Here is a 26,023-nt window from a genome sequence, read left to right on the forward strand (position 1 = left end):
CTATGGTATGGTTAGAACCAATTATTGCAGCGCAGAAGAGGAGGCGTTACCCTGACTTCAGCCATTTTCCGGCACCATTTTGGCCGCAATTTTCATTTCTTTCTTGTTTTTAATCATTAATTGTGGGAAAAAAAATCGCTAAGTAGCGAATTCACGATAAGTCAAGCCGTGATAATCGTGGGATTACTGTATTATCAAGATATTAATGTCATTAAGAAAAACAGAGCTGGATTGACAAGGAGAAAAGTTGGGAAAGGAGTTGAAGTCATGTTTGTCACAAATTATGTTATTTATTCACATGTGCAATGTGTGACAAGGTATGTCTTAATTAGTAGATCACTTGCTAAATCTTTACTCACTTTGGAAAATCATTTGAACAACGGTTAATATATAAATTGTTTTAAAACTGATGATGTTAAAAGGTTTCAAATAGAGCATTCCTGTAGCATAAAAAAAGCTTACATAAATTACATTTGAAAATAAAATAAAGATGTCCTTGATGAAAGTGTAAGTCATCTTTATCCTCAAAATGTTTGAGTGATTAGGAGGATATTACTCACCCCAGGGCTTTGTTGAATGGACTGTAGAGTAACCACCTCTGCCTTTTCGCCGTTGTTTATGTCACAAGACCCCTGACACTTTCGGATTTTGCCAAGTGGTGTTACTGACACACTTGAATGTTTTTTTGGGCCACAGTTTGAAAGTTCAGTAGAAAAATTGTGGTTCAAACTTGATTTAAGATTGGTTAAATCATTATTTTTATGCTTGACGATGTCAGTGACGGTCTCATTTGATGATTCTATATCTGATGAGGTAGATGAGGAACCATTCGTGACAGCATGGGTGCTTGGAAGTACTTGGGAGAGATGTTTCACTTTTGCGGAGGAGTCTCTTTTAGTTCCCGTTTGGTTGGGGACTTCATACTCAGCACTTTTATGCTTATTGGAATCAGAAAGAGTGGATGTCTGTGATTTTGATTGTTGTGATATATCCGCCTTGGAGTTTTGGTTGGGTTTGTGATTTTGAGGTGTAGACAATGTTGGTGGTTTGGTGGCTGTGACACCAGTTGCCTTGACCTTTTTCCTTTTCTTCTTTGATACTTTATATTCAGTCTCCATACAAAGTATCTTATTGGTGTCTATTTTCAAAACCTCTTGGTGCGTTTTCTTAATAATTTTGCCTCCCAATTCGAAAGATGTTCCATTTTCACCATTATTATTTGGCTCGCTGAATGACGATCTGCGTCTCTTTTTGCCGTTTTTGGATGTTTTTGGATGGTGTTTGTCCGCATCCAGGTGAGAAACACACTCCACCTTCACCCTAAAAAAATAAAACAAAGCACATACTAGTCATCAACACATTTAAACATCACATGCAGGACAAAACTGAAAATAATATCGGACAAATATAACAAACTACAGTGGTACCTTGAGATACCGTAATGCGTTCCGTGACTGAGCTCATATGTCAAATTGTTTCCCATAGAAATGAACTAAAAACAAATTATTTCGTTCCAACCCTCTGAAAAAAAAACAGGAAATTGGAGTGGAAAAATATTTTTTTTTGTTTTGTTTCGCCATCTATTAACAGAGTAACAAATAACTCATGGTTATGATGTTTAATAGTACTAAAATTAGACGGATTTCGCGGAGGAGAGAAATGAATTTGGATTAAGATACAGACACTCAAAAATAAGTTTAATCTACTAACCTTACACTAAACTTCATTCTAATTTTGTTTTAAAATTTTATACCTTTCTTCTCCCGGGTTGGCTCTATTTGCTCCGCCTCCACCCTGACTTTAGACTGCAGTTGTTTGCTTTTGTCTTCCTTTGAAAATGGTCTGTTAGCGTCCTTTCATTGCTTTCCCCCCTGGTTGAACTGCTTCCAGATGTATGTTTTCATATTGAAGCATTTAACCAATCACATTTCAGCCATTATTTGTTGCCAGATCAGATCTGCCTCAAAGCCTTCACAATCAGTTCTGCGGGCTCTGCTGCATTAAACTAGACTGTTGCTTTTAACCAATCAGATTTCGAGTTGGCAACCCCACAATGATTTTTCATAGGCGTTAGCATTTTGCTGGCTGGGATACGTCATTGCTTTCACCAACTATGGTTGGCTAGTATGCGGGCCAAAGCCGAGGCAGCCAGATATCGCAAACTCCACCCACAATACCGGAAATATGACAGGACAGGCTCAACTTTCATCATTAGCTTCGATGGCGAAAAAGAAGAATAGAAGGTCTGGCCTAGAAAAGAAGGAATAAAGAAAGGAGGATGGATATTGTGTACAGTTAAAAATAATTTTTGGTCAGTATAATATTGCTATATTCCTAAATAATATTTCAATTGGGGGCCCGGTTCTGATATCTGAAAAGCTCCAGTGTTTGTATTTAAGCTCCGTGTTTGTATTTTATCACTAAATGCTGCTAGGATGTGGATTTTACCCCAGTTTAATTTTTGCCGTTTCGCCATTGACGTCCATCGCTGTCTTTTCCCGAGGAAATCACCCCCTGGACTGGTTGTAATGTCTCAAAAGCTCCAGTATTTGTATTCAGTCAATAAATGCTGCTAGGAAGTGGATTTTACCTAATTTTAGTGCATTTTTTGTCATTTCACGTATGGACGTATCAACGTTCATCGCTGTCTTTTTTACCGGGGAAATGATACTCCGGGCCCGGTTCTAATGTCTAAAAAGCTCCTGTATTTGTATTTAATCAATAAATGCTGTTTTCGGCTGGATTTTACCCCATTTTCGGGCAATGTTTGCCCATACGCCATTGACGTTCATCGCTGTCTTTTCCCGGGAAAATCGCCCCCCTGGCCTGGTTTTAATGTGTGAAAAGCTCCAGTATTTGTATTTAATCATGAAATGCTGCTAGGAAGTGGATTTTACCCCAGTTTTGTGCATTGATTTATTGATTATTTTTTATGTGTCGCAGCTCTAGCTGCAGTAGAGGTTTTATAGCAGGGGTCTCAAACTTGCGGCCCGCGGGACGATAATTTGCGGCCCCCGTCTTAATATGAAAGATTAATGTTCGTGCGGCCCGCAAAATTGATATGAATGACACTTGTGTTCGGAGCAATGTTCCCTCTAAGCTGCGCGCGTGCGCAATTGCGCACTACTCTCGTCTTCTCTGCGCAGTAGCAATCATATGGCGCGCAGTAAAAAAAAAAATCATTATTATTATTTTTTTTTTAATTTTTTTTTTTTTTTTTTTTTTTTTACCCCTTTCCCCATGATGGCGCCGTTTAAGTGGCAGCCAGTGGCAGTAGCTCTGTCCACTCATGTTTTTCGTGTTTTACAGCATGTTTTACATGAAAAATTAGAGGGAACATTGACATGCACCTGCTTGTGGCAGGTGTGATACTGGTGTGCCCATAGCGAGCAATGATGATGTCGTGACCGGATGATTCGCCTAAAGACGTTTCGTCTATAGACGTTTTTTTGCAACTCTGCACTCAAAGCCAAGTTCAGGGAGGTGAGTGGAGAAGCAGACAAGCTTGGGCAATTTTTGAGAGAGTTGACCCCCAGCTTCCCTGAACTTTCCCGAAGGTTCAAGCAGACCATGTGCCTTTTTGGGAGCACATACTTGTGTGAGAAGCTCTTCTCCACCTTGAACTTCAATAAGTCCAAGTACAGGTCCAGACTTACTGATGAGCATCTTCAAGCTCTACTGAGGGTCTCCACTGCTTCCTCCCTCAAGCCAAATATGACTATGTGAGAAGAAGCGCTGCCAGGTCTCTAGCAGCAAGGAGTAGGCAAGAGAAGCCGTGTTCAGAATATTTCATGTTCAATGTTCCATTCAAGTTCAGAAAGTTAAAGGTTAAAGAGCTGTTAATACAGACATTTGAAACGGAATAAAAATAATTCATTTTCTCTACTTAGCCAGCCAGTGTATATCTACTGTATGCTCATTAGTATTATTTGGTTTTGTATTACTGATTGATATATTTTTTATTCATCTTTAAGTTAATTTATTTAATTCATTATTTTTTGTTAAAAAATAAAGATATTTGATAACGTTGGAATGTTTTATCAGTGCTTTTCTTGTGGAAATCCTGATGCGGCCCAGTCTCACCCAGACTCGGCCTCTAGCGGCCCCCAGGTAAATTGAGTTCGAGACCCCTGTTTTATAGCCATAAAATAGTTTTTGATGGTTGGATTGATACGTTGAAGGCGCTACGAGAAAATGCACCGACCGCCACTGCATTCTATTAATAAATATTAATACATTGCAGAACTTACATATGCATATGATTGTGTAATCTTTAATATTTACACTTTTTGATATAGTATGAGCGCAAAAAACATGTACGTAATGTAGAAATAAGGGTGATGATATTTCGCAGTTTTTCGATTATCGCGGCTGTCTGGTCTACATTATCCGCCAAATTCGAGGGAAGACTGTAATGGTTAGCAACCTCGTTGTCTCCTACAATGTGCAAATTGTTATTATGCTGCAGTTATATATTGGTTGTTGTTTTTCTACCTGCTAACAAAAAAGAGAGAACATTTCAAACATTTACGGGAGAACAAAAACTGTTCAATTTAAAAATAAATAAATGCATCACTCACCTGAGTAGGTCGTTCTCCCGAACAACATGAATGCTTTCCGTGTGTAGTAGGTAGCAATCCTCTATGAAGAGGTTTATCATGCTTTGACTACTGTACTCAAATTTATCTCTGATTGTGCTCTCTAGGTCGGACACTAAACGGCACTTGTTTAAATCCACGAGCACCCAAAACATTCGAAAATCGACAACCGACGGTGGCGGATAGTCAAAGTGCAAACGTACGCGAATGTAGTTTCGACAATGTGCATCCATGTCTATTTTTGCTTTGTATAAATGAAGGTTTAAATGTCATTCACTGCTAGACCACACTTCCCAAACGATGAAAGGGTTGGCACTACTATAGATATAACTCAATATCGCAACCTGGAGTAGAGAGCGCCACTAACTAGCCGCCATCTTGCGACAGACTACTCTTACTTTGCTGGGCTCTTTTGTAATGGGGTTAAAGCGAGAATGTAAAATGATTTAGAGATTCTTTACACAATTACAAAAAAAATATTTTATCAAACCGTATTAACGTGGCTGCGATACAATCTACCTGATGTTTACTGTTCTGGAAAAGTAAAGCAGCTAAAGTAGAATGAATGAATTGTTAGATGGGAAAACTGTGGCGACCCGGAAAAGAAAACACGAAAGGAAGTGAGGTTTAATTAATGCGATAGAGATCGACCTCAATAGGACTTTTTTTCTTCCAAAAACCAATAGGGGTGGGGGTTTGCCGATATCTAAAGTCGATATATTAATTATTCTTAAAAAAACATATTCGGGTATTAAAGGCAATTTACAGAAAAAAAGCTTTGTACAAAAAAGGACCTCCATGATACATTTGGGAGTGCCATTAATTGTAGTGGATGTGGTTACGCAATCTAGTACTACAGCCAAAATCTCTCATCTCATCTCATTTTCTGAACCACTTTATCCTCATTAAGGTCGCGGGGGGTGCTAGAGTCTATCCCAGCTGACTCCGGGCCAGAGACGGGGGACACCCTGAATCGGTGGCCAGCCGATCGCAGGGCACAAGGAGACGGACAACCATGCACACTCACACCTAGGGGCAATTTAGAGTGTGGCAGAGTCTGGTCCGCATAGCCGGCAGTAAATCGTGTCCATTTCCAGTGGGGGTTGGACTACGCCAGGGCTTCCATATGTCACCGATTCTGTTCATAACTTTTATGGACAGAATATCTAGGCACAGCTGTGGCATTGAGCGGGTCCGGTTTGGTGGCCTCGGTATTGCATCCCTGCTTTTTGCAGATAATGTGGTTCTGTTGGCTTCATCTGACAGTGATCTCCAACTCTCGCTGGAGCAATTCCCAACCAAGTGTGAAGTGGTCGGGATGAGAATCAGCACCTCCAAATCTGAGACCATGGTCCTCATTCGGAAAAAGGAGGCATGACGTGTTTTGATTTAAAAAATCTGTTTTATCAACAAAATTGTCAAACACATCCATATGTTTTCATGCTTCGTGTTACGATGGCGCCGCGTCGTCGTGGCGTGATCGGGAATGGATTAGGACCCAGGCGCGGGAAGCAGGAGGGGAACGAGGTAGTTAGCTTCAAAACAACATCTTTACTAAATCAACAGGGATCTACAAATCAACAAAGGCTTGGTACCAAAACGGGAGCATGCTGGACACATGCAGGAGTTGCAGGAACGATCCGACAATGAGCCATCCTTTGTGTGGTGCTTAAATACCCACACCAGGAGGCAAACAAGGATTGTCTGCAGCTGCTCTGATCTGACGGCAAGCCAGGAGTGACAAATGAGCCACTCCTGACAGTACCACCCCTCTAAGGGACGGATTCTAGACGTCCTAATGCCGAATGTCCATGAAAAGCGAAAAACAGGCAGGGAGGGCAGGTGGGAACCGTTATCATCGTCCGGGGGGCATCCGCGCCAGCCCGTGAAGAGACGAGGGAGGGGCCGGTCCGGCGGGCGTCTGCGCCGACCGGTGACGAGGCGTGGGAGTGGTCAGTCCGGCGGGCGTCCGTGCCGGCCGGTTGCCGTGGAGTCCATGTGGCGTGTACAGATTCGAAGGTGCAGTCGCCGTCCGTGGTCTGTGATCAGTGGTCGCTGCCCTTGTCGCGCGATACGTGGCTGTTGTCCGTTATAAACTCCCCAAAAGATTTTGGGGAGCTTCTCGCTGAATCCATGTGGTCTGGGGGCTTTGAGAAGGGTGGCTGGCGTCGACGAGAGCGTTGGCGCAAGCGTGGGTGGCTTCCCGCTGGGTTCATTATGGTCGGATCGTTCCTGCAGTTCCTGCATCTCCTGCATGCGTCCTGCATGCTCCCGTTTTGGTTCCAAGCCTTTGTTGATTTGTAGATCCCTGTTGATTTATTAAAGATGTTGTTTTGAAGCTAACTGCCAGGCTCCCCTCCTGCTTCCCGCGCCTGGGTCCTAATCCATTCCCGATCGTGCCAGGTCGTAACACTTAAGGTAAATTGGAGTCGATTGTGTTAAATGTGTTCATAAGTCTGTATTAAATCGATTGAAGGCCCTTGATTTGAATCATTGCAAAAATATTCTACTCGTCCAAAGAATCGATAATAAATTGTACTACAATTATGAAATATTTGTCACCTTTATAATAGTCCCTGCACCCCTCTAACCGCCCCCAAAATATTTTTCCTGATCTGCCCCTGACTTGGGGGAATCAAAAAAGGGAAGCCAAAATAAATGCTGCAAAATCTAAACTTTATGCCCACTGGATTTCTCTCAAAACTCTATGCATCAGGCACACTAGAACCCAAGTGCAGGGGAATCACAGGCAGACACAAACGCCAACTCGAGGGAATGGGCGCGTACTATATAATTTTTTAATAAACAAAAATGGGTTCACTAAAAACAAACCTTAATACCAAGACCAGGGAGAAGTGACAAAGTATCAACTTAAACAACAAAACCCAATTTATGGGGGAAAACACAGGGGCACGAGGAGCACGAAGAAAACTGAACTGACGTGAACAAGTATGAACAGAACGGGTAGACGAGACAATCAGACAGCTGGGTGACACGTGAGGCAGCGACTAAGGAGTGACACCATGGAGGGAAAATTACAGGAGAAATAAATGGCTAATCACAAGAACAAGTCACAAAGGGAAAAAGCCAAGAATACAACAATCCAAACGAAACCCCATAAAGGAACCTAGTATACCTCACAGCCTCAATAACAAAACGCAAGGAAAATGTGGTGAAAATCGGTGCTACATATGAGCTGCCAAAGAGTCAGAAGCAGCAAGACTCGTTTGTCTAGTCTAGCGTCGCAATAAAAATGTCCTACCCACATTGTGTAAAAAGTACAACACCCGGAAATAACTACCATCATCAGGGTGTCTTTTAAACGGCAGTTCAAGAACTCGATTAAATCCCCCAAAGCAGGTTGGTGAAACAATTTTTTATTATAGTTTATAAATTTTATCTGCTTGTTAATGTGGGTAATGGTGTCCTCAGGTGACACCCTAAATTACAATAACTGGCCATTTATAACATGCAACACTTGGGGAAATGCTTAATAGTTACTTTTGCATTTAATAGCAAGTGTTTGTGCGTGTGGTGGTATGTGCGTGGGTGGGAGCGAGTGAAAGATGTTCAAGTTCATGAAGAACAGTATTGTAAGCATATGTTCTAGTAATACACAATAAGAAAAATATAACTGGCTACTACTACAATTGCTACAAAAGGGAATAATACAATAAAAATGAAACAGGTCATACAATAATTATTATAAGTCAGGTGTCAAACCGATTCCACAAAGCGTCAAGTGGGTTCAGGTTTTCCCACCAATCATTGAAGACGACACCTTTTTACCAATCTGTTCTCTTACATCTGTAATACGGTGATTGCAGTCAGGTGCTGCTTGTTTCAGCAGAAACCTAATTTGTCAACCTGTTCCTGCTGTTTCAGTTAGAATGGAATCCTGCATTCACATGGAACTTTGTAGGATAGTTTTGACACCTTATTTTATAAATATACTTACTAAGTACATACTCGTATACACTCCACACATAAATTAGTGCATATTGTGGCAATTATTGTCATTTATTGAGCTGCAATGCACAGATAAACTGTGAATGAATGTCTGGGAATTAAAACATTTGAATGACCACAAGAACTTCTAGCCTCGAGGGTCCAGACACTTGGCCTTTCTCTCCGGGGCTCACTAAGGAAAGGGGTGATATCCACGTTCCTAGGTAAATAGTACCTATGGCTATTTAAGCCAAAATTGCAGCACTCTGGATTGACTGACACAACTCCTCCCTGAAATGCATGGATAAGCCAGATAAGTGATTTGGAAGACACCCTGAATTTGTTGCCAGCCAATCGCAGTATAATTAATATTATATTATATTATCAAAAAAATAAAATGTTGATAATATGAAACCAATGATGCCAACTGACTACCAATTTAATTTAATTATATACAGTAGGCATCCCAGTTATCACGTGTGTTGGGGTTTGGGTGTTTTTTGCCTTGTGTGTCCTGTCCGCGTGATTATCCATGAGTTTCACCTGCGGTGTTTTTCCAGCTCTCCTTCCCACATATGACCCAGGTATCTCCAATTGTCTTATCAAACCCCTGCATATGTATTTGAACCCTGTGTTTTGGTCAGTTGGGGGAGGGGGGGTTTATAGTCATGTTCCTGTCATGGTTACGTAGTGTTATGTTGGTGTGTGTCTTTGTTACGTCCACGGGAGACGTCGAGGCGAGGTACGAGGAGTTAGGACCCAGTCGCGGGGAAGCAGGTGAGGACGAGGCAAATGGTGCTCATAACCAAAAATTTAATAACTTAGGAGGGACCTTACAAAATAACAAAGACTTATGAAACGAAACATGAAACCAAACCAGATTAGGGAAAACACAGGGAATCGAGGAACAAGGTAACGTGGATACATGGTAAGGGAATTTAGGAAGATGATCCAACAATGACATTAAACTCAGTGGGGTTTAAATAGACCCATCAGGGACTAATTTCGAATCACGCGCAGCTGTGTGAACACAACAGCAAGGCAGGAGGGACAAACGAGAGTCGGGAAAAACAATAGCAGGCGGCTCCTAACAATTTCTTTTCATCCAACCGAGGGATGAATTTAATAATTGGACACATAGAAGGAAGTAGCAACCGGTAAGTAGGCTATTCTGTTGTCTTATTCCAAATATTTTCATCAAGACTTTTTTGTTTTTTTTAGCTTAACTGCAGTAAAATATAGCAGCATTAAATGGTTAGCATTTGGGCTAGCTGCCCTAGTGAATTGAATTGAATGCTTTTATTGTCATTATACAAATATAAATAGATTTCAAGCTTTTAAAACATAGTGCATAAATAACAACAACAAATGAAAAAAATAAATATTCAGTAAAAAGAAATACATTTACTGATTATTTATTTGTTTATGTCATTTGTGCACTACGTGGATGTTCATCCCTCGGTTGGATGAAAAAAAAAAGTCGGTTTATATCGGCACAGTTCATGTTGTTCCAATTTCCTACACCTATGAACCATTTTCTGGCATGGGAACTAAAGTAACAAGGCTTTAGTTGGGGTTTTTCCCCCGGTCATGATCGTGCACCATTTAAAAAAAATCCAAGTTTTAATTTCAGATGAGAAACTGTTAGGTTTTGATTTGCCAGGTCTGCTTGTAAAGTTGTAAATTTAAGTTATTTACCATTGAGGAGCTCTAATGTGAATGAAGCTCAAGATGCTTCCAAGCTGGCAGAGACTGTGCGTCTCCTTTTCTGAGTCATGGGGGCAGTATTATGATACTTCAGCCATCTCCAATTTGAACTTGAACTACAATCTCATGATTACAAGACTCACTTTCAATTTTGTATTTCATGATAAAACTGAAAGGAACTCGTCTACACACTCCTTTTCCGTTGAGGCATACACCCTCTCCTGTCTCCTTTACTCTTGTGATGACATCGTTTTTTAAGAAAGCTGACAGCAATTATTTTATTGTACAATTTTAATAGTTTGGGATCTGTTTGAGTTTATTTTTGCATACTTTTTAACCAGATTCTATCATTTAATTGGTGTGTAAAAACTTTTGTCAATTGAAATATTTCTGCCATTTAATTGAAGTGCAAATCTTACACATTGCCTCTTTAACAGTATTAAAATCTAATCTACCATATCCTATGTTAACTTTTGTACCGTCCTAATGGAAGAGCACATTAGTACACCCTTTCCCGAAGGTGAATTTGGCGCCAATGTTGAACAGAGAAGTTGTCCTGTGATAACACAGGGATGTCAAGATCGGTTTTCAGTAATGTCTTTACATTGTATCATCATTCTCTCGCAGGAAGATCCCTAACACCTCTCTGCAATGCAACAACACTCGTCTTTGTCCCTCTCTTAGCCAGCTTCGTGTTTAGAGTTTCGATGGTATGAAGTCCTTGTTAAACGCATTGAATTTCTTAGATTTTGTGAACGTGTGTTTATGTCCAACATTATGCCTTTAGGTTTCAATCCTCCAACATTACTATCTTTCATTTTCAATGCAAAGTAGACCATGCTTTCACATATGCTAGTACTTGTTTGACATCAGTTCTCTTTTGGTCTCTCTTTGTGCATTGAGCTTTTACAGAAATTGCACAACCGTTTCTTCTTTTGGTCATTGTGTTTTGAATGTCACATTTTTGTTGTCCAAAATAGCAGTCAAAAAGTGTTTTTTTCTATTTTGACATTGAAGTTATCTTATATAACTATATTGGTTCTTTACATACTTCCTAAGGAAACATTTTCCTCTGAGGAATACAGTATTTAAAAATACAAATTGTCTTTACCATTTGTCCTGCATGAGAAAAAACATATTCACAGAAAGAGACTGGAGAAAGAAGAACATTTTCACGTAAATGAAATTGACGAAACAAAATTGATTCCTGAGTTAGCTATAATGGTTTTGTATTTAAAATATTCATTAGGTTGTGTTTTAGGTGGAAGAATGGACAATAAGAGTGAAGTCGTGAACAGATTACGTACGGCTTTTCGTTCTGGAATCACAGCATCGGAGCAGTTTCGTCGTGTTCAGCTTTCTAACCTAAAGTCCATGATCCAAGAAAACGAGGAAGATATTTTGAAGGCATTGCAAAAGGATCTTTACAAGGTAATAATCATGTCACAGATATATTAATAAACAATTTCTTTTCTGTTATTTCAGGGTTTTCTTTTAGTTATAGTTGTGACAATGAGTGCCATTTGAAGGGACCTATAAATAAACGTCTATTTTTTTGTGAGTAAGTGATAAATATTCAGATGTTTTAATATGTCTTGTGCACAATTGAATTGAATGTTTTTATTGGCATTATACGAGTATAATGAGATTTATGGCTTTCACCACCTAGTGCTCAAATAACAGCAGACAGACAAATAAATCAATAAATAAGTAGTCCAAGTGAGGTCAGCAGAGTGAAGGGCGCTTGTTTGGTCTGAAGTCCAGGATGAGTTCCATAATTGTTGGAGACATTCAGCGCCTAGTTGCACCCCTCGCTGAGTCAATGGACGCAACAACAAACGGGCAAACAGATAGAAATCTATATATAGTAATGATAAATACCGTATTTACTCGCATATAAGCTGCTTTTGTCGGACAAAAAAATATGACTGAATCAAGGGTACGGCTTCTATGCGCATAAAAACACGACATGCACGAAACTGCAAGTTGACGACTCCATGACGCGATGACGTCATGCATTCATTCATTCATTCATTCATTCATCTTCCATACCGCCCATCCTCGAAAGGGTTGCCTAACCCAGCTGTCTTTGGGTGAAAGGCAGACTACGCCCATGACTGGTCGCCAGTCAGTCGTAGGGCACACAGAGAGACAAACGACCTTCCGCACCCCCAATCATACCAATACCAGCAGGAATTGAGCCCACGCCTGCCCGCACCAGTCAGGCGAGGGAACCACTACACCACGAGGCGGCATGCGTCATGCATTTATTTCAAAATAGAGAAAAGATAAACAGATAAAACGCTAAACAAAATGTATTTTGACATCTATGAATATAATTCAAGGAAAAAATAAACCGTATCTTGCATAAAATGTGAAAAACCTCACATGTGCCATCACTCCTCTCTCAGCGTGTCGCCATCTTACCGTAGTTAAACGTGCTCTTACTGGCCAGATGCGAGTACACTTCCTTGTGCCTGCTTTTGCTCGGTCAGGGCACCGCCATCTTACCGTAGTTAAACGTGTTCTGACCGTAGCGTTTACCATGTCAGCACATCCCAATAGTGAAGGCTGATCGAAGGTCTTGTGGTCAATTGTTAAAATATAAACCTTGATACCTGCGTAATGTGTATGCTATTATTGCACCCAGAGACTTGGTGAACACTACGTATATCGCTATGGGTATATTTCCTGGTTGTGCTTATGTTGCTTCCTTTTTTAATTTGTCTACGTGCAGACAATTCCCTCCTTTTAGGAACACAGAAAGGAAATGATTGTACATTTGTCATTATGAAATAAAACAAAATTCCGCTTTGATTTTATTTATTTTTATTTATTGTTCAAAAGTGACAAGTATTGCAGTAATATGGAGATATTTCGACATTGGAAGCAATTTGGCCGCCACAACATTTTAAACGTCTGGTAAGAAAATTGCAATTTATGTAATTAAAAACCATCGGGTTCTCATCAAGATGACTTTTTTCTTTTATTCAAATTGAATAATTTTATATTTTGCATTTACAAAGACAGGCATATTAACTTATGATATTGACCCTAATAATATGCTTTTGGTTCATACAGTATCTCAGAAATACCACGTGTGATCATTTTTCTTAAGATTTTCCCTTCAAAGTAACACATTTGTACTCCCTATTAAAACTATAAATATGGAGGTGAAAATTGTGAATCAGGGGGCGGCTTATACGCGAGAAATTGTAAAATTCAACAATTTTAGGGCAATTTTAAGGGTGCGTTTTATACGCGCAGGCGGCTTATATGTGAGAAAATACTGTAATTACTAAATAGTAATGATAAATAAATAATCACGAAATAGTAATAGATAAATAAGTGGTCAAAATAATAAATAAGTAGTTTAAGTAGTATATTAATAAGTCTTGATTAAGTCCTAGGTGCAGAATTCGAGTTGAGTATGGTGACAGCTCTTGGGAAGAAACTGTCCTTGAGTCTGTTTGTCTTTGCAGTTATAGCTCTGTAGCGCCTTCCAGAGGGCAGCGGGTTGAAGTGGTGGAAGCCGGGATGCGAATAGTCTTTTATAATGCTCTCTGCCCTTCTAAGGCACCGGGATTCGTAGATGCTGGACACGGTGGGTAGAGGGCGGTTCATGATCTTTTGGGCTGAGTTGATCACCCACTGCAGGTTGGTGCTCAATTGCCCCTTCCTGAGTACTCTCAGGAAATGTAGCCTCTGCTGCGCCTTCTTGACAAGTTATGCCTGAAAAGACTACGTGCCAACTGATAATAGAAGTCCTTGGCTCACAAAAAGTAGAATAACATCCATAAAGCATAAAAACAAACTTACAAACATCAGTAAATAGGATGTAAGCATTCCAGGAGATAATCTACTTCGATGACTGACTGATAAAATTAAAAGTATACAATGTTAATTATTATCTAAAAAGAAGAAAAAAACAGAAAACTTTCTCATGCAGTAAACACAAGAACAGACATTTTACAATTCATGTTGTGTGATGCGCAAAAATGCCAGTGGAATAGTCAAGGTTGACAGATAGGAAAGGCAGTATCAAGCTCAAACACCAGTGTGAACCAGTGTGAACCAGCCAAAATGACAATCTCTTGTTCAAGATAACGTTTTCCTATGACAATTCTGGGAATGCTTTTGTATTATATCCAAGGAGGGGGTTGAGTCAACAGTAGAGGATACGTCATACTAGTAGTTTTCACATTTATGTTTTCTCTATAAGCATCATGCGAGATGTAGTTCTGCTTTGAAAAGTTAAAAACTATTGGATTTTTGTATTAATAAACTTTGTAATTACTTAATTCAACTAAATTAATTAACCAAGTATTTTGTTGTCTTCACACCCACAGTGCCATGCCTTAGTTTTCTGTTCTAGAGGTTTTGATGTTAAATGGAGGCAACACAAAAAATTAGATTTCAGGGTGCACTCAATCACCAAGCAGGTCTTCAATGAATACACAGAGTAAAAGACTTGAATCAAATATATATCTCACCTTTGCAGGCGAAATTGATTATCCACTCTTTAAAGCTTGCCATGTAGGCATTAAACCATTCTGGAACAAGTTGTGTTTCTCACAGCGGCGGGCCGTGAATTTCAAACCGACGCCTTCAGTGCTATGTCTGAATCAATCCAACCCTCAAAAACTATTTTATGGCTATAAAACCTTTACTGTAGCTACAGCTGCGACACATATAAAAAAGCATCAATAATAACCTCATACAATTGAGATATTATTTAGGAATATAGCCATATTTTACTAACCAAAAATATTTTTTATCTGTACACAAAATCCATCCTCCTTTCTTTTCTCTTTCTTTTCTATCACCATCGAAGCTAATGCTGAAAGTCGAGCCTGTCCCGTCGTATTTCTGGCGTACGATTTTATTCGATTTAGTGCTGAAAATGTTCGTTCCCGTTTGTGACATGCTTGCTTGCTTTGGAGTTGTCCGACCTTTCTTAATGATTTCCAGCTTTTCTTCAAAAGTTCGTCCTGAAAATGGCTTTGACAGTAAATCTGCAAACAAATTAATTTCTTCTCCTCTTTCAGCCATTGCGGGTTGACAAACGCGCTATTAAATCAACACAACAATATATTTGCTTGTGCAGCTCGCTCCAGATACAGTTTGGTAGCTCTGGCTAGTCCACTCTATCACTAGCGATGACATATCCCTGCGCCTGTGAGAAGGCCTTGGTGTCGTCAACTCGAAATCTGATTGGTTAAAGCAACAGTTTTATTGACACTTGTTTTATGCAGCAGAGCCTGCTGAACTGATTGTGAAGGCCTCAAGGCAGATTTCTGACCCTGGCAACAAATAGTGGCTGAAATGTGATTGGTTAAATCAGGGGTCGGGAACCTATGGCTCGCGAGCCATATATGGCTCTTTTGATGATTGCATATGGCTCGCAGACAAAACAAAATATTCTCACTTATTTTAATCCATCCATCGATTTTTCACTGCGCATGTCCTGTTCAGGGCTGCAGGAGCAATTGTCAATTATTTTAATTGGATGATACTGGCCTACGTTTGCCGTTGCTGGGTAAAACAGGTAAACTCCGCCTTTTGAATCAGTCTCGGTCATTAGCTCAAAATTAACCCTTCGACGAAGAAGATGGCGAAAAGAAAAAAAGACGACGAGTATCGTACATTTCAGGCTGAATGGACCGAAGAATTCGCCTTTGTGGAGAGAGCGGGTTCTGCGGTGTGTCTAATTTGCAATGACAAAATTACATCGTTAAAACGGTCAAATATACAGCGGCACTTCGACACGCGCCACGCCACCTTTGCATCAAAATACCCTGCGGGAGATACCCGAAAGAAAGCGTGCCAAGAGCTTCCGAGCAGGGTGCAAGCTAGCCGGCAGCAACTCCGCGCATGGACGCGGCAAGGTGACTATAATTCGGCTAGCTTTGCTGGTTCTTTAGCAATAGTGAGGAACGGGAAACCATTCACAGATGGCGAGTATGCTAAAACGTTCATGCTGGATGTAGCCAATGAACTTTTTGATGATCTTCCAAACAAAGACAAGATAATCAAACGGATACAAGACATGCCTCTGTCGGCAAGAACTGTTCATGATCGTACCATCGTGATGGCAAACAAAGTGGAGGAAACGCAAGTGAAGGACATAAATGCAGCGCCGTTCTTTTCTCTGGCTTTGGATGAGTCAACAGACGTGAGCCATTTGTCGCAGTTCAGCGTGATTGCAAGATATGCTGTTGGTGAGACACTGCGTGAAGAAAGTCTTGCTGTTCTGCCATTAAAAGGGTCCACAAAAGGTGAGGATTTATTCAAGTCTTTCATGGAGTTTGCTCGGGAAAAAAGTCTACCTATAGATAAACTTCTCTGTGTGTACTGATGGTGCTCCGTGTATGGTGGGGAAAAACAAAGGATTTGTGGCGCTTCTCCGTGAACATGAAAATAGACCCATCCTAAGTTTCCATTGCATTATACACCAGGAGGCACTTTGTGCTCAGATGTGTGACAGGCAGTTTGGCGAAGTGATGTCGCTGGTCATTCGTGTGATCAACTTTATTGTTGCCCGAGCCTTAAATGATCGCCAGTTTAAAACACTGCTGGACGAAGTTGAAAATAACTATCCTGGTCTGCTTTTGCACAGCAATGTGCGTTGGTTGTCAAGAGGGAAGGTGCTTAGCCGTTTTGCGGCTTGCCTGAACGAAATCCGGACTTTCCTTGAAATGAAAGGCGTCGGGCATCCTGAGCTAGCCGACACCGGGTGGCTCCTCAAGTTTTACTATCTCGTAGATCTGACTGAACATCTGAACCAACTCAACGTGAAAATGCAAGGCGTTGGAAATACAGTGTTATCCCTTCAACAAGCTGTATTTGGTTTTGAAAACAAGCTGGAGCTTTTCATTACGGATCTTGAAACAGGTCGTTTACTACATTTTGAAAAACTGAGCCAATTTAAAGATGCATGCACAGCAAGTGAGACCATTCAAAACCTTGATCTCCACCAGCTAGCTGGCTGCACATCCAGTCTCCTACAGTCCTTCAAAGCACGCGTTGGAGAATTTCGTGAGCACACTAGTCTTTTTAAGTTCATCACCCATCCAAACGAGTGTTCACTGAACACAGCCAACCTGAATTACATCCCTGGTGTCTCCGTCAGAGATTTTGAAGCAGAAGTGGCTGACCTGAAGGCCTCAGACATCTGGGTGAATAAGTTCAAGTCACTGAATGAAGATTTGGAAGGAATCACACGACAGAAAGCGGAGTTGGTGAGCAAGCACATGTGGACAGAAATGAAAAAACTCCAACCCGAAGACCAGCTGATTCTCAAAACTTGGAACGCACTTCCTGTCACATACCACACACTGCAGCGTGTGAGTATTGCTGTATTGCCCATGTTTGGATCTACGTATGCATGTGAGCAGTCATTCTCACATCTTAAAAACATCAAGTCCAACATACGATCACGTTTAACGGATGAAAGCCTCAACGCTTGCATGATGCTTAACCTCACCAAGTACCAACCCGACTACAAAGACATCAGGAAATCCATGCAGCACCAGAAGTCGCATTAATGGTGAGTGTTATAACAACATGATTTAAAAGAATAAATTCAGAGGTTTATTATACTGACATTTAGTTGAATTCACTTTTAAAAATATTATATGGCTCTCACTGAAATAAATTTTCATTTTTTTTTGCTTTAATGGCTCTCTTAGTCAAAAAGGTTCCCGACCCCTGGGTTAGATGCTTACATATGAAAACACACATCTGGAAGCAGCGCAACCAGGGGAAAAGCAATGAAAGGAAGCTGACAGACAATTTGGAATTATTTAATAAGTATTCATGGACATAACAACGGTCTGTGATTCAGATATTTTTTAGGCCAGCAGAGAAGGCCTTGCAGGCCCTGATGGTCCACCACTTGTTTCTCACAATAACTTTGAAATTACGATGTATAAATGTGTTCTTGTGTGTGAAGTGTGAGAATTTCAAATGGAATATTTACAATTCTGTTGATGTTTCTTCAATTTCCCCTGTCTTTACAGCCAAAGTTTGAGGCCGTGCTAGCCGAAGTTGTTATGGTGATCAATGAGCTACACTATGCCATCGATAACATTCAAAGATGGATGCAGCCAGAGTACGTCAGTAAAACTTTTGTAAGTATTACTCAGTGGTTCTTAACTTTGTTGGAGCTACCGAACCCCACCAGTTTAATAGGCGCATTCACTGAACCCCACCAGTTTCATATGGGCATTCACCAAACCATCCTTTAGTGTAAAACAAAATATGTTTTTTTTTCTCGAATTCAAGATATTTAAAATTCCTCAGAGCACAGATTGGCCAAGCAATGTCACGTGATCATTTGCAACCAGTGATGGTCAAGCGGGGCATGTTGTTGTGAATAGACATGTTGAATCGATGTGTCTTGACAGTCCGCGGCAGAGGCTCCACCGAACTCCTGAGACGGAGTCACCGAACCCCTAGGGTTCAATCGAACCCAGGTTAAGAACCACTGGTATAACTGTTTTCATTATTTCCATACACATTTATTACAGCAGCTCAGTTGCTGACTGGGTGGTTTACTTCCTCAAAGTTCTTAGATAAAGAGGTTTGATCACGAGCGTCCATTTTGAAATTTGAATGTTCTACCCATGCCTGTGTGGGTACTCTCTGAGGATTTCAATTTCCTCTCAAACTCAGAAACATTTATATGCATAATTGTTCCTAGGAGTGAATGAGTGTGAAGGGCTGTTTGTCTATTAGTGGTTTGCATTTGGTTGGCAACCATTTTGGGGTAAACTCTGTCTCCTGCCAATAGTCACCTGGGCTACACTCCTACGTCGCCGGGAACCTCGTGGGGATCCTGACCAATGTTCCCTCTAAACTGCGCACCTGTGCAATTGCACACTACTCTTGTGTTCTCCGTGCACAGCAAACATATGCAGCGCACAAAATAAAACCCAACCTAAATTATAGAAAACATTAACAACGCAAGTCAGAGAGTGGCAGCCTGTCACTGACAAACAACAAGGAATGGTACCGTATTTACTCGCATATAAGCCGCCTACGCGTATAAGCCGCACCCTTAAGATTGCCTTAAAATTGTTGAATTTTACAATTTCCCACCTATAAGCAGCCCCCTGAGTCAAGATTTTCACCTCCATACTTATGGTTTTAATAGGGAGTGCAAATGTGTTACTTTGAAGGCAAAATCTTAAGAAAAATCATCATCCGTGGTGTTTCGTACCTAGAGGCATTCGTAAGTAGAGGTATGACTGTATTGAGATATGCATTTTTCAAAACAATATCGGCTTGACCCCTGAAAATGGCACCGCCAAAGAAATTCGCCTACAAGGCACAGTTCAAAATGGAAATCGAGCTGCATCGACGTACCTCGACAAAAATGGCTCTATGGTTCACAAGTGGAAGGAGCTGGAAAATCAGCTCCGTTCTCATCGTCCGGGGGGCGTCCCCGCCAGCCCGTGAAGAGACGAGAGATGGGCCGGCCCGGCGGGCGTCCGCGCCGGCCAGAGACGAGGAAGTGGGCGGTCAGGCGGGTGTCCGCGCCGACCTGAAACGAGGCTTAGGAGGGGCCTATCCGGCGGGCGTCCACGTCGGCCCTTGGAGAGGAGTGGAAATAGCCGGTCCGGCGGGCCTCCCCGGGAGGGCCGGACAGTCGCTCTCGCCGCCAACCCCCTCGTCCGGGGGTGCCGGAGAGTCGCTCTCGCCGCCGTCGCCAGTCCCCTCGTCCAAGGGCGCCGGAGGGTCGCTGCCGCCGTTGCCGGCCCCCTCGTCCAGGGGCGCCGGAGGGTCACTCTCGCCGTCGCCGGCCCCCTCGTCCAGGGGCGCCGGAGAGTCGCTCTCGCCATCGCCGGCCCCCTCGTCTAGGGGCCCCGGCGCGTCACCGCCGCTTCCGGGCGGGCAAGAGCTGGGCGGGCAAGAGCTGAGCAGGCGGGAACCGGGCACCCAGGAATTGGGCAGGCTGAAACCGGGCTGGCCGAAGCCGGCCAGGGAGACACCGGACAGGGTGAAATTAGGCAGGCGGAGACTGTACCCCCAGGAACTGGGCAGGCCGAAACTTGACAGGCCGGGACTGGGCAGACTGGTCCTGGGCAGACCGGACCTGGGCAGACCAGAACTTGGCAAACCGGAACTTGGCAAACAGCAACTGGACGGGCCAGCCGGCGCCGGAAGCCTGGTTCGTGGCTTCGGCACGGGTGCGACTGGCGGCTCAGGTGGCAAAGGGAGTAACTTGTGTGGCTTGGGCACGGGTATTTGAGAAGCTTGGCGCGGCGTGGTCGGGCGAGAAGCTTGGAGCGGCGTGGTCGGGCGAGAAGCTTGGAGCGGCGTGGTCGGGCGAGAAGCTTGGAGCGGCGTGGTCAGGCGAGAAGCTTGGAGCGGCGTGGTCAGGCGAGAAGCTTGAAGCGGCATGGTCGGAAGAGGAGCTTGAAGCGGCATGGTCGGAAGAGGAGCTTGGAGCGGCGTGGTCGGAAGAGGAGCTTGGAGCGGCGTGGTCGGGCGAGAAGCTTGGAGCGGCGTGGTCGGCCGAGAAGCTTGGTCAGGGGCTCGAGCGTCCAGGTCCTCCTTCTGCTTCTCCCTGCGGCATGGTGCTCGCCGCCGCCTCTGGGAGGGCGGCACAGCACACCGGCCGCCACGTGGTGGCCCATCGTAGCTGGCCAGCCGACCAGGTGAAAGACCTCGCTGCTGCGCCTCCCCAAAAAAACAAGACGGGCGGTGTTCGAAACTCCTACTGGAGCCTCCCCGCCGGCCGCCACGTGGTGGTCCCTTGTAGATGGCCCACCCACCTGGCAGATGCTGGTCGGGGTAATCCAGGTCGGAGTAATCGGAGGAGTATTGGTCAACGTCCTCCGGTGGAGCGTATCGGAGTCCAAATCGGCTAAGAAAATCACTGTCCAAGTCCGAATCTCCAGCATACAAATCTATTAGCTCCCGATCGTCCTCACCTTCAGAAAAGTCAGAGTCCAACCAACAAAGATTTGGCGTTCCAATGTGGCCAAGGGAGGCTGGGGATTCTCCCTCCATTGAGAAAAAAACTCGCTGGAGTCTGAATTCAAATAACTGGGGCAATGAACTGGGGGTGTCGGAGCCTTGGAATTATGACTTAACTGTGCTGGCAATCCAGTGCAACGCGTTGAGCGGGGGGTGGGTTTAAAGGTGGATGGAGGCTCAAAACTACCTCCTAGTCGGGACTCCTCCGCTGCCAGAACGTCTCTGAGGTGCCCACACCAAGGCGTGTCCATTATAAACTCCCCAAAAGACTTTGTGGGGAGTCTCAGTGAATCCATGTGGTTGCGGGGCTTCGAAAAGGGTGGCTGGCGTCGGCGCGAGCGTGGGCGGCCTCCCGCTGGGTCCATTATGGCTGGATCGTTCTGTTACGATCTCGCTGCGTCGTCACGGCGCGATCGGGAATATATTAGGACCCATCCGCGGGAGAACAGGAGTTGAATCAGACAGTTGGCTTCAAACGACATCCTTTATTAAATCAACAGGGACCTATAAATCAACAATGGCTTGGAAGGCCAAACGGCAGCATGCTGCGCGCATGCATAAACAGAAGAACAATCCCGCAATGGTCCTATGACTCATTGCTCCTTAAATAACAAAACAGGAAGCAATCAGCAGATTGACTGCAGCTGCTCTCTGACGGCACGCCAGGAGGGACAAACAGGCCACTCCTGACACTTGCGATCAACTGGTCGATCAGGATCGGCGTACTGAGCACCTCTAGCGTAAACAATGCTTTGATACTGCATATGAATTTATAAATAGCATCTTGAGAGCAGCTTTTTTGATGGGCGGAACACAGTCCTTTAGGGATCTGTTCATAGTGGATCCAGCACACCAGAACAGGGTAGGTGAGCAGGCGGATTGGCTGGACGTCCGATGAGGCACAGCCGGCCAGTCAGTCAGGAGGCGCCGGAGCTGGGGCGATGTCGTCACTGATTGGTATCCGACATGGAGGCGACTTCGTCACGGGTTTGCATCCGCGGTGGTGACGCCATGCTGAGGTCTACCTGAGCTGGGAAACATTTCAGTTTCCCTGTGAGGCTGTGACCCGAACAGCATCAGAAGTGCAACAACAAAAATGAGGAATTTATATTTTTCATTAAATTTTCTCCTCACTGACCCCTGAAAATGATCGTATTTCTCCTCGGTTGCAGGCCACAGCAACAGATGACTGTTTTGTGCGAAGAGAACCATTAGGTGTGGTGCTCATCATTGGAACATGGAATTACCCCCTGCAACTTCTCATCATTCCCATGGTTGGGGCCATTGCAGCAGGTAAATTTTTTTAAAAATAGAGTTGAAGCTCCTTTACACTAAGTTCAAGTCTTTTACATAGTTTAACAGTGACAAAATATTTGTTGCTATTAAAATAAGGGCCAACCGAGTGCCTCAAATTCTTCAATCTTACATCATCATATGATTTTTAAAGAGCTTAACTGACTCCAGATGGGCTATTTCAGTATGCTGTCTCGAGAAAAGTTTTCATAATCATTTAAATTTATACTCACTCATGATGAAAACTGGATCTGTTTTGTTAGGTGTCGCAACCTACGGCTGTAGAACGGCATGCGCATCTTTAGCGCTAAACTAATGGGGAAGGAAGGAAATGAGGGAGGGAGTCAGGGAGGGAAGGAAGGAGTGAGGGCTGAATAGAAGGGAGGAAGGAAGGAATGAAGGAGATGAGGGAAGGAATGAAGGAGATAGGAAAAAAATATATATATTTTTTATGGTTTCTGAAGGCGGACCAACATAACACAAACATTATACACACACACACACACACACATATATATACAGACACTCCTCAACTTACGAACGCAATTGGTTCCGAGCGATTGTTCATAAGTTGAATTTGTTTGTAAGTTGATTTAGTGCTATATTTTGTATTATAATTTATGTTTAAGGCCTATATAAGTATATTGAAGGTTTATATAAGTGCATTTGTATGTTTAAGGCTTGTATAAGTAACACGCATTGGTTTGTACTGAAAAAAAAAAACATAATAAAATGGAGAGAATATGTACAGTACTGTAGAGAGAGAGATAGATTTATGTATTAGAAACTGGCCAAAAGAAGCGACCTAATGACGATTGCACAGTTGTCTTCTTTTTTTCATCATAAATGATGCAGTAGCACTGTATGGCATCATTCAATTGATTTGCAAACTTTGTGGAACGTTCAATATTTGGGTCCTGCTGCTCGATCTTTCTGTTTATAAATGGTACTGAATGTGCAAAGCTCACCACTTTCTGACGCGCATCAAGCTTCGTTATTATTGCCACTCGTTTCAAATGAAATGGCTTGCCTCTTCCTTGCAACTCCCTCAATAGAAGCCTTTAGCTTTTTACCAACCATATTCAATATTGGATGCATGAGATATTTAATGATACAAATGAAAAAGGTTCTTTGCACACTGGAGATACATTCACGCACTTCCGCATTGCAACGAAGAAGGTAGATGCTGGGTGAGCTGAGCTCTCACAGCGCCAGGCGTCGGTATTAGCGGCGGAAAGAAGTACTACTCCGAAAAAGACGCGAAATACAAAATTGGACTTGCGAACATTTTTGGACTTAAACGCAATTTGCAGACATGTTCGTATGTACCGTTGTTCGTAAGTTGAATGTTCGTAAGTAGGGGAGCGTCTGTATATCAGTTCCGGTCCGTGCATTTTCTCGTAGCGCCTTCAATGAATCAATCCAACCCTCAAAAACTATTTTATGGCTATAAAACCTCGACTGCAGCTACAGCTGCGACACATAAAAATAATCAATAAATCAATGCACAAAATTGGGTAAAATCCACTTCCTAGCAGCATTTAATGATTAAATACAAATACTGGAACTTTTCAGACATTACAACCGGGCCAGGGTGGTGATTTTCCCGGGAAAAGACAGCAATGAACATCAATGGCGTACCGGCAAACATAGCCCGAAAATGGGGTAAAATTCAGCCAAAAACAGCATTTATTGATTAAATACAAATACTGGCGCTTTTTAGACATCAGAACCAGGCCCGGAGTATCATGAAAAAGCGAATTCTTGACTTGCACAAGTCACTTGGAGCCATTTCAAAACAGCTGCAGGTCCCAAGAGCAACAGTGCAAACAATTGTTTGTAAGTATAAAGTGCATGGCACTGTTTTGTCACTGCCACGATCAGGAAGAAAACGCAAGCTAACACCTGTTGCTGAGAGAAAATTGGTCAGGAGGGTGAAGATTCAACCGAGAATCACCAAAAAGCAGATCTGCCAAGAATTAGAAGCTGCTGGAAACAGGTGTCAGTGTCCACAGTCAAGCATGTTTTGCATCTCCATGGATTGAGAGGCTGCCGAGCAAGAAGGAAGCCCTTGCTCCAAAAGCGGCACCTTAAGGCTCGACTGAAGTTTGCTGCTGATCACATGGACAAAGATAAGACCTTCTGGAGAAAAGTTCTGTGGTCAGACGAAACAAAAATCGAGCTGTTTGGCCACAATGCCCAGCAATATGTTTGGAGGAGAAAAGGTGAGGCTTTTAACCCCAAGTACACCATGCCTACCGTCGAGCACGGTGGTGGTACTATTATGCTGTGGGGCTGTTTCGCTACCAATGGAACTGGTGCTTTACAGAGCGTAAATGGGATAATGAAGAAGGAGGATTACCTTCAAATTCTTCAGGATGACCTAAAGTCATCAGCCCGAAGATTGGGTCTTGGGCGCAGTTGGGAGTTCCAACAGGACAATGACCCCAAACACACATCAAAAGTGGCAATGGAATGGCTAAATCAGGCTAGATTTAAGGTTTTCGAAATGGCCTTCCCAAAGTCCTGTCAGAAAGCCATCAAATTAAACTGAACTGCACCAATTCTGTCAAGAGGAATGGTCAAAGATTCAACCAGAAGCTTGAGGATGGCTACCAAAAGCACCTAATTTAAGTGAAAATGGCCAAGGGACATGTTACCAAATATTAGCGCTGCTGTATGTATATTTTTGACCCAGCAGATTTGATCACTTTTTTCTGTTTACCCATAATAAAGTCATAAAAGAACCAAACTTCATGAATGTTTTTGTGACAAAGAAGTATCTCTCTAGCAGAACTCTATCAGAGAAAAATCCTGAGTTGTAGAAATATCTGGAAACTCAAGAGAGCCATGACATTATGTTCTTCACAAGTGTATGTAAACTTTTGACCACAACTGTATACACCGTAAAACCTCTATTTCAACGGCATGCCGTTCTATTTTTCAAACTTTCCCTCATAGTGCCGTTGAATTAGAGGGTGCCGCTCTATTTTTCGACTAGCTGGTCAGAATTTTGAGAAGATGTTGAAAATTTTATGGATGAAAAGAGAAAGGCCTTTTGTTAAATAAATATGTATATGTTACCATACATATTTATTTAACAAAAGGCCCAAATACAAGGCGATTACTGGTAAGTAATTACAAATTCACTGGTGAAAATCAAGTGACGGGTCTCTGTTGTAACTGTTCTCGTCATTCACATTACCTTACGCATTAGCGTCGAGTGTCTGAGTCAGTTCACGTTCATCGTCGCCAGCATTGGCTCGCGCTTGCTGGACAAGTTGCCAACCAGTCTGAATCGGGCCGTCTGATCTGAAACAATGGATCTGGCAATCCTTAAAGCCGTCAAGAGCGTTGGTCAGTCTGCATCCCTTGAACGACTTGATGATTAGATCCTTTGGCAGATGATCCCAAGCATCGGCAATCCATTTCAAATAAACTTCCATTGTTTCATGGTTACATGTTCAACAAGGATCAGATTAAAGACTATG

At 42.7% G+C, this 26,023-nt stretch overlaps 3 protein-coding genes across 9 annotated transcripts in view; 2 read left to right on the forward strand and 1 right to left on the reverse strand.

Annotated features, from left to right (window-relative positions):
- Positions 1 to 5,200, reverse strand: part of coil (coilin p80) — a 35,702-nt gene extending 30,502 nt beyond the window's left edge. Inside the window, exons 1-2 of the mRNA XM_077619077.1 lie at positions 4,581 to 5,200; positions 561 to 1,320 (exon numbers count right to left, since the gene is read on the reverse strand). Coding sequence (XP_077475203.1) covers positions 561 to 1,320; positions 4,581 to 4,831 — 1,011 coding nt within the window. The 5' untranslated portion in view covers positions 4,832 to 5,200. The remainder of the gene's footprint in view (positions 1 to 560; positions 1,321 to 4,580) is intronic.
- A 2,629-nt stretch (positions 5,201 to 7,829) lies between these two features.
- aldh3b1 (aldehyde dehydrogenase 3 family, member B1) overlaps positions 7,830 to 26,023 on the forward strand; it is a 45,403-nt gene continuing 27,209 nt past the window's right edge. Inside the window, exons 1-4 of one of the 7 annotated variants that reach the window (XM_077618996.1) lie at positions 7,830 to 7,958; positions 11,515 to 11,684; positions 18,275 to 18,385; positions 22,412 to 22,532. In XM_077618996.1, coding sequence (XP_077475122.1) covers positions 11,523 to 11,684; positions 18,275 to 18,385; positions 22,412 to 22,532 — 394 coding nt within the window. In that variant the 5' untranslated portion in view covers positions 7,830 to 7,958; positions 11,515 to 11,522. Of the gene's footprint in view, positions 7,959 to 9,146; positions 9,324 to 9,446; positions 9,704 to 11,502; positions 11,685 to 18,274; positions 18,386 to 22,411; positions 22,533 to 26,023 lie in introns of those variants that run through there. The other 6 variants (XM_077618997.1, XM_077618999.1, XM_077619000.1 and 3 more) reach the window with 6 other exon arrangements.
- Positions 15,129 to 18,255, forward strand: LOC144088532 (general transcription factor II-I repeat domain-containing protein 2A). Its single transcript, XM_077619002.1, has 2 exons — positions 15,129 to 17,802; positions 17,945 to 18,255. Exon 1 carries the CDS (start codon positions 16,625 to 16,627, stop codon positions 17,798 to 17,800), a length of 1,176 nt encoding a protein of 391 aa, XP_077475128.1. The 5' UTR covers positions 15,129 to 16,624; the 3' UTR covers positions 17,801 to 17,802; positions 17,945 to 18,255.

Source organism: Stigmatopora argus, chromosome 14, assembly GCF_051989625.1.
Source record: "Stigmatopora argus isolate UIUO_Sarg chromosome 14, RoL_Sarg_1.0, whole genome shotgun sequence".
NCBI lineage: Eukaryota > Metazoa > Chordata > Actinopteri > Syngnathiformes > Syngnathidae > Stigmatopora > Stigmatopora argus.

Excerpts from the sequence above, each read along its gene's own strand:
- LOC144088532 (XM_077619002.1), top strand. The coding sequence starts at position 16,625 with ATGGTGGGGAAAAACAAAGGATTTGTGGCGCTTCTCCGTGAACATGAA.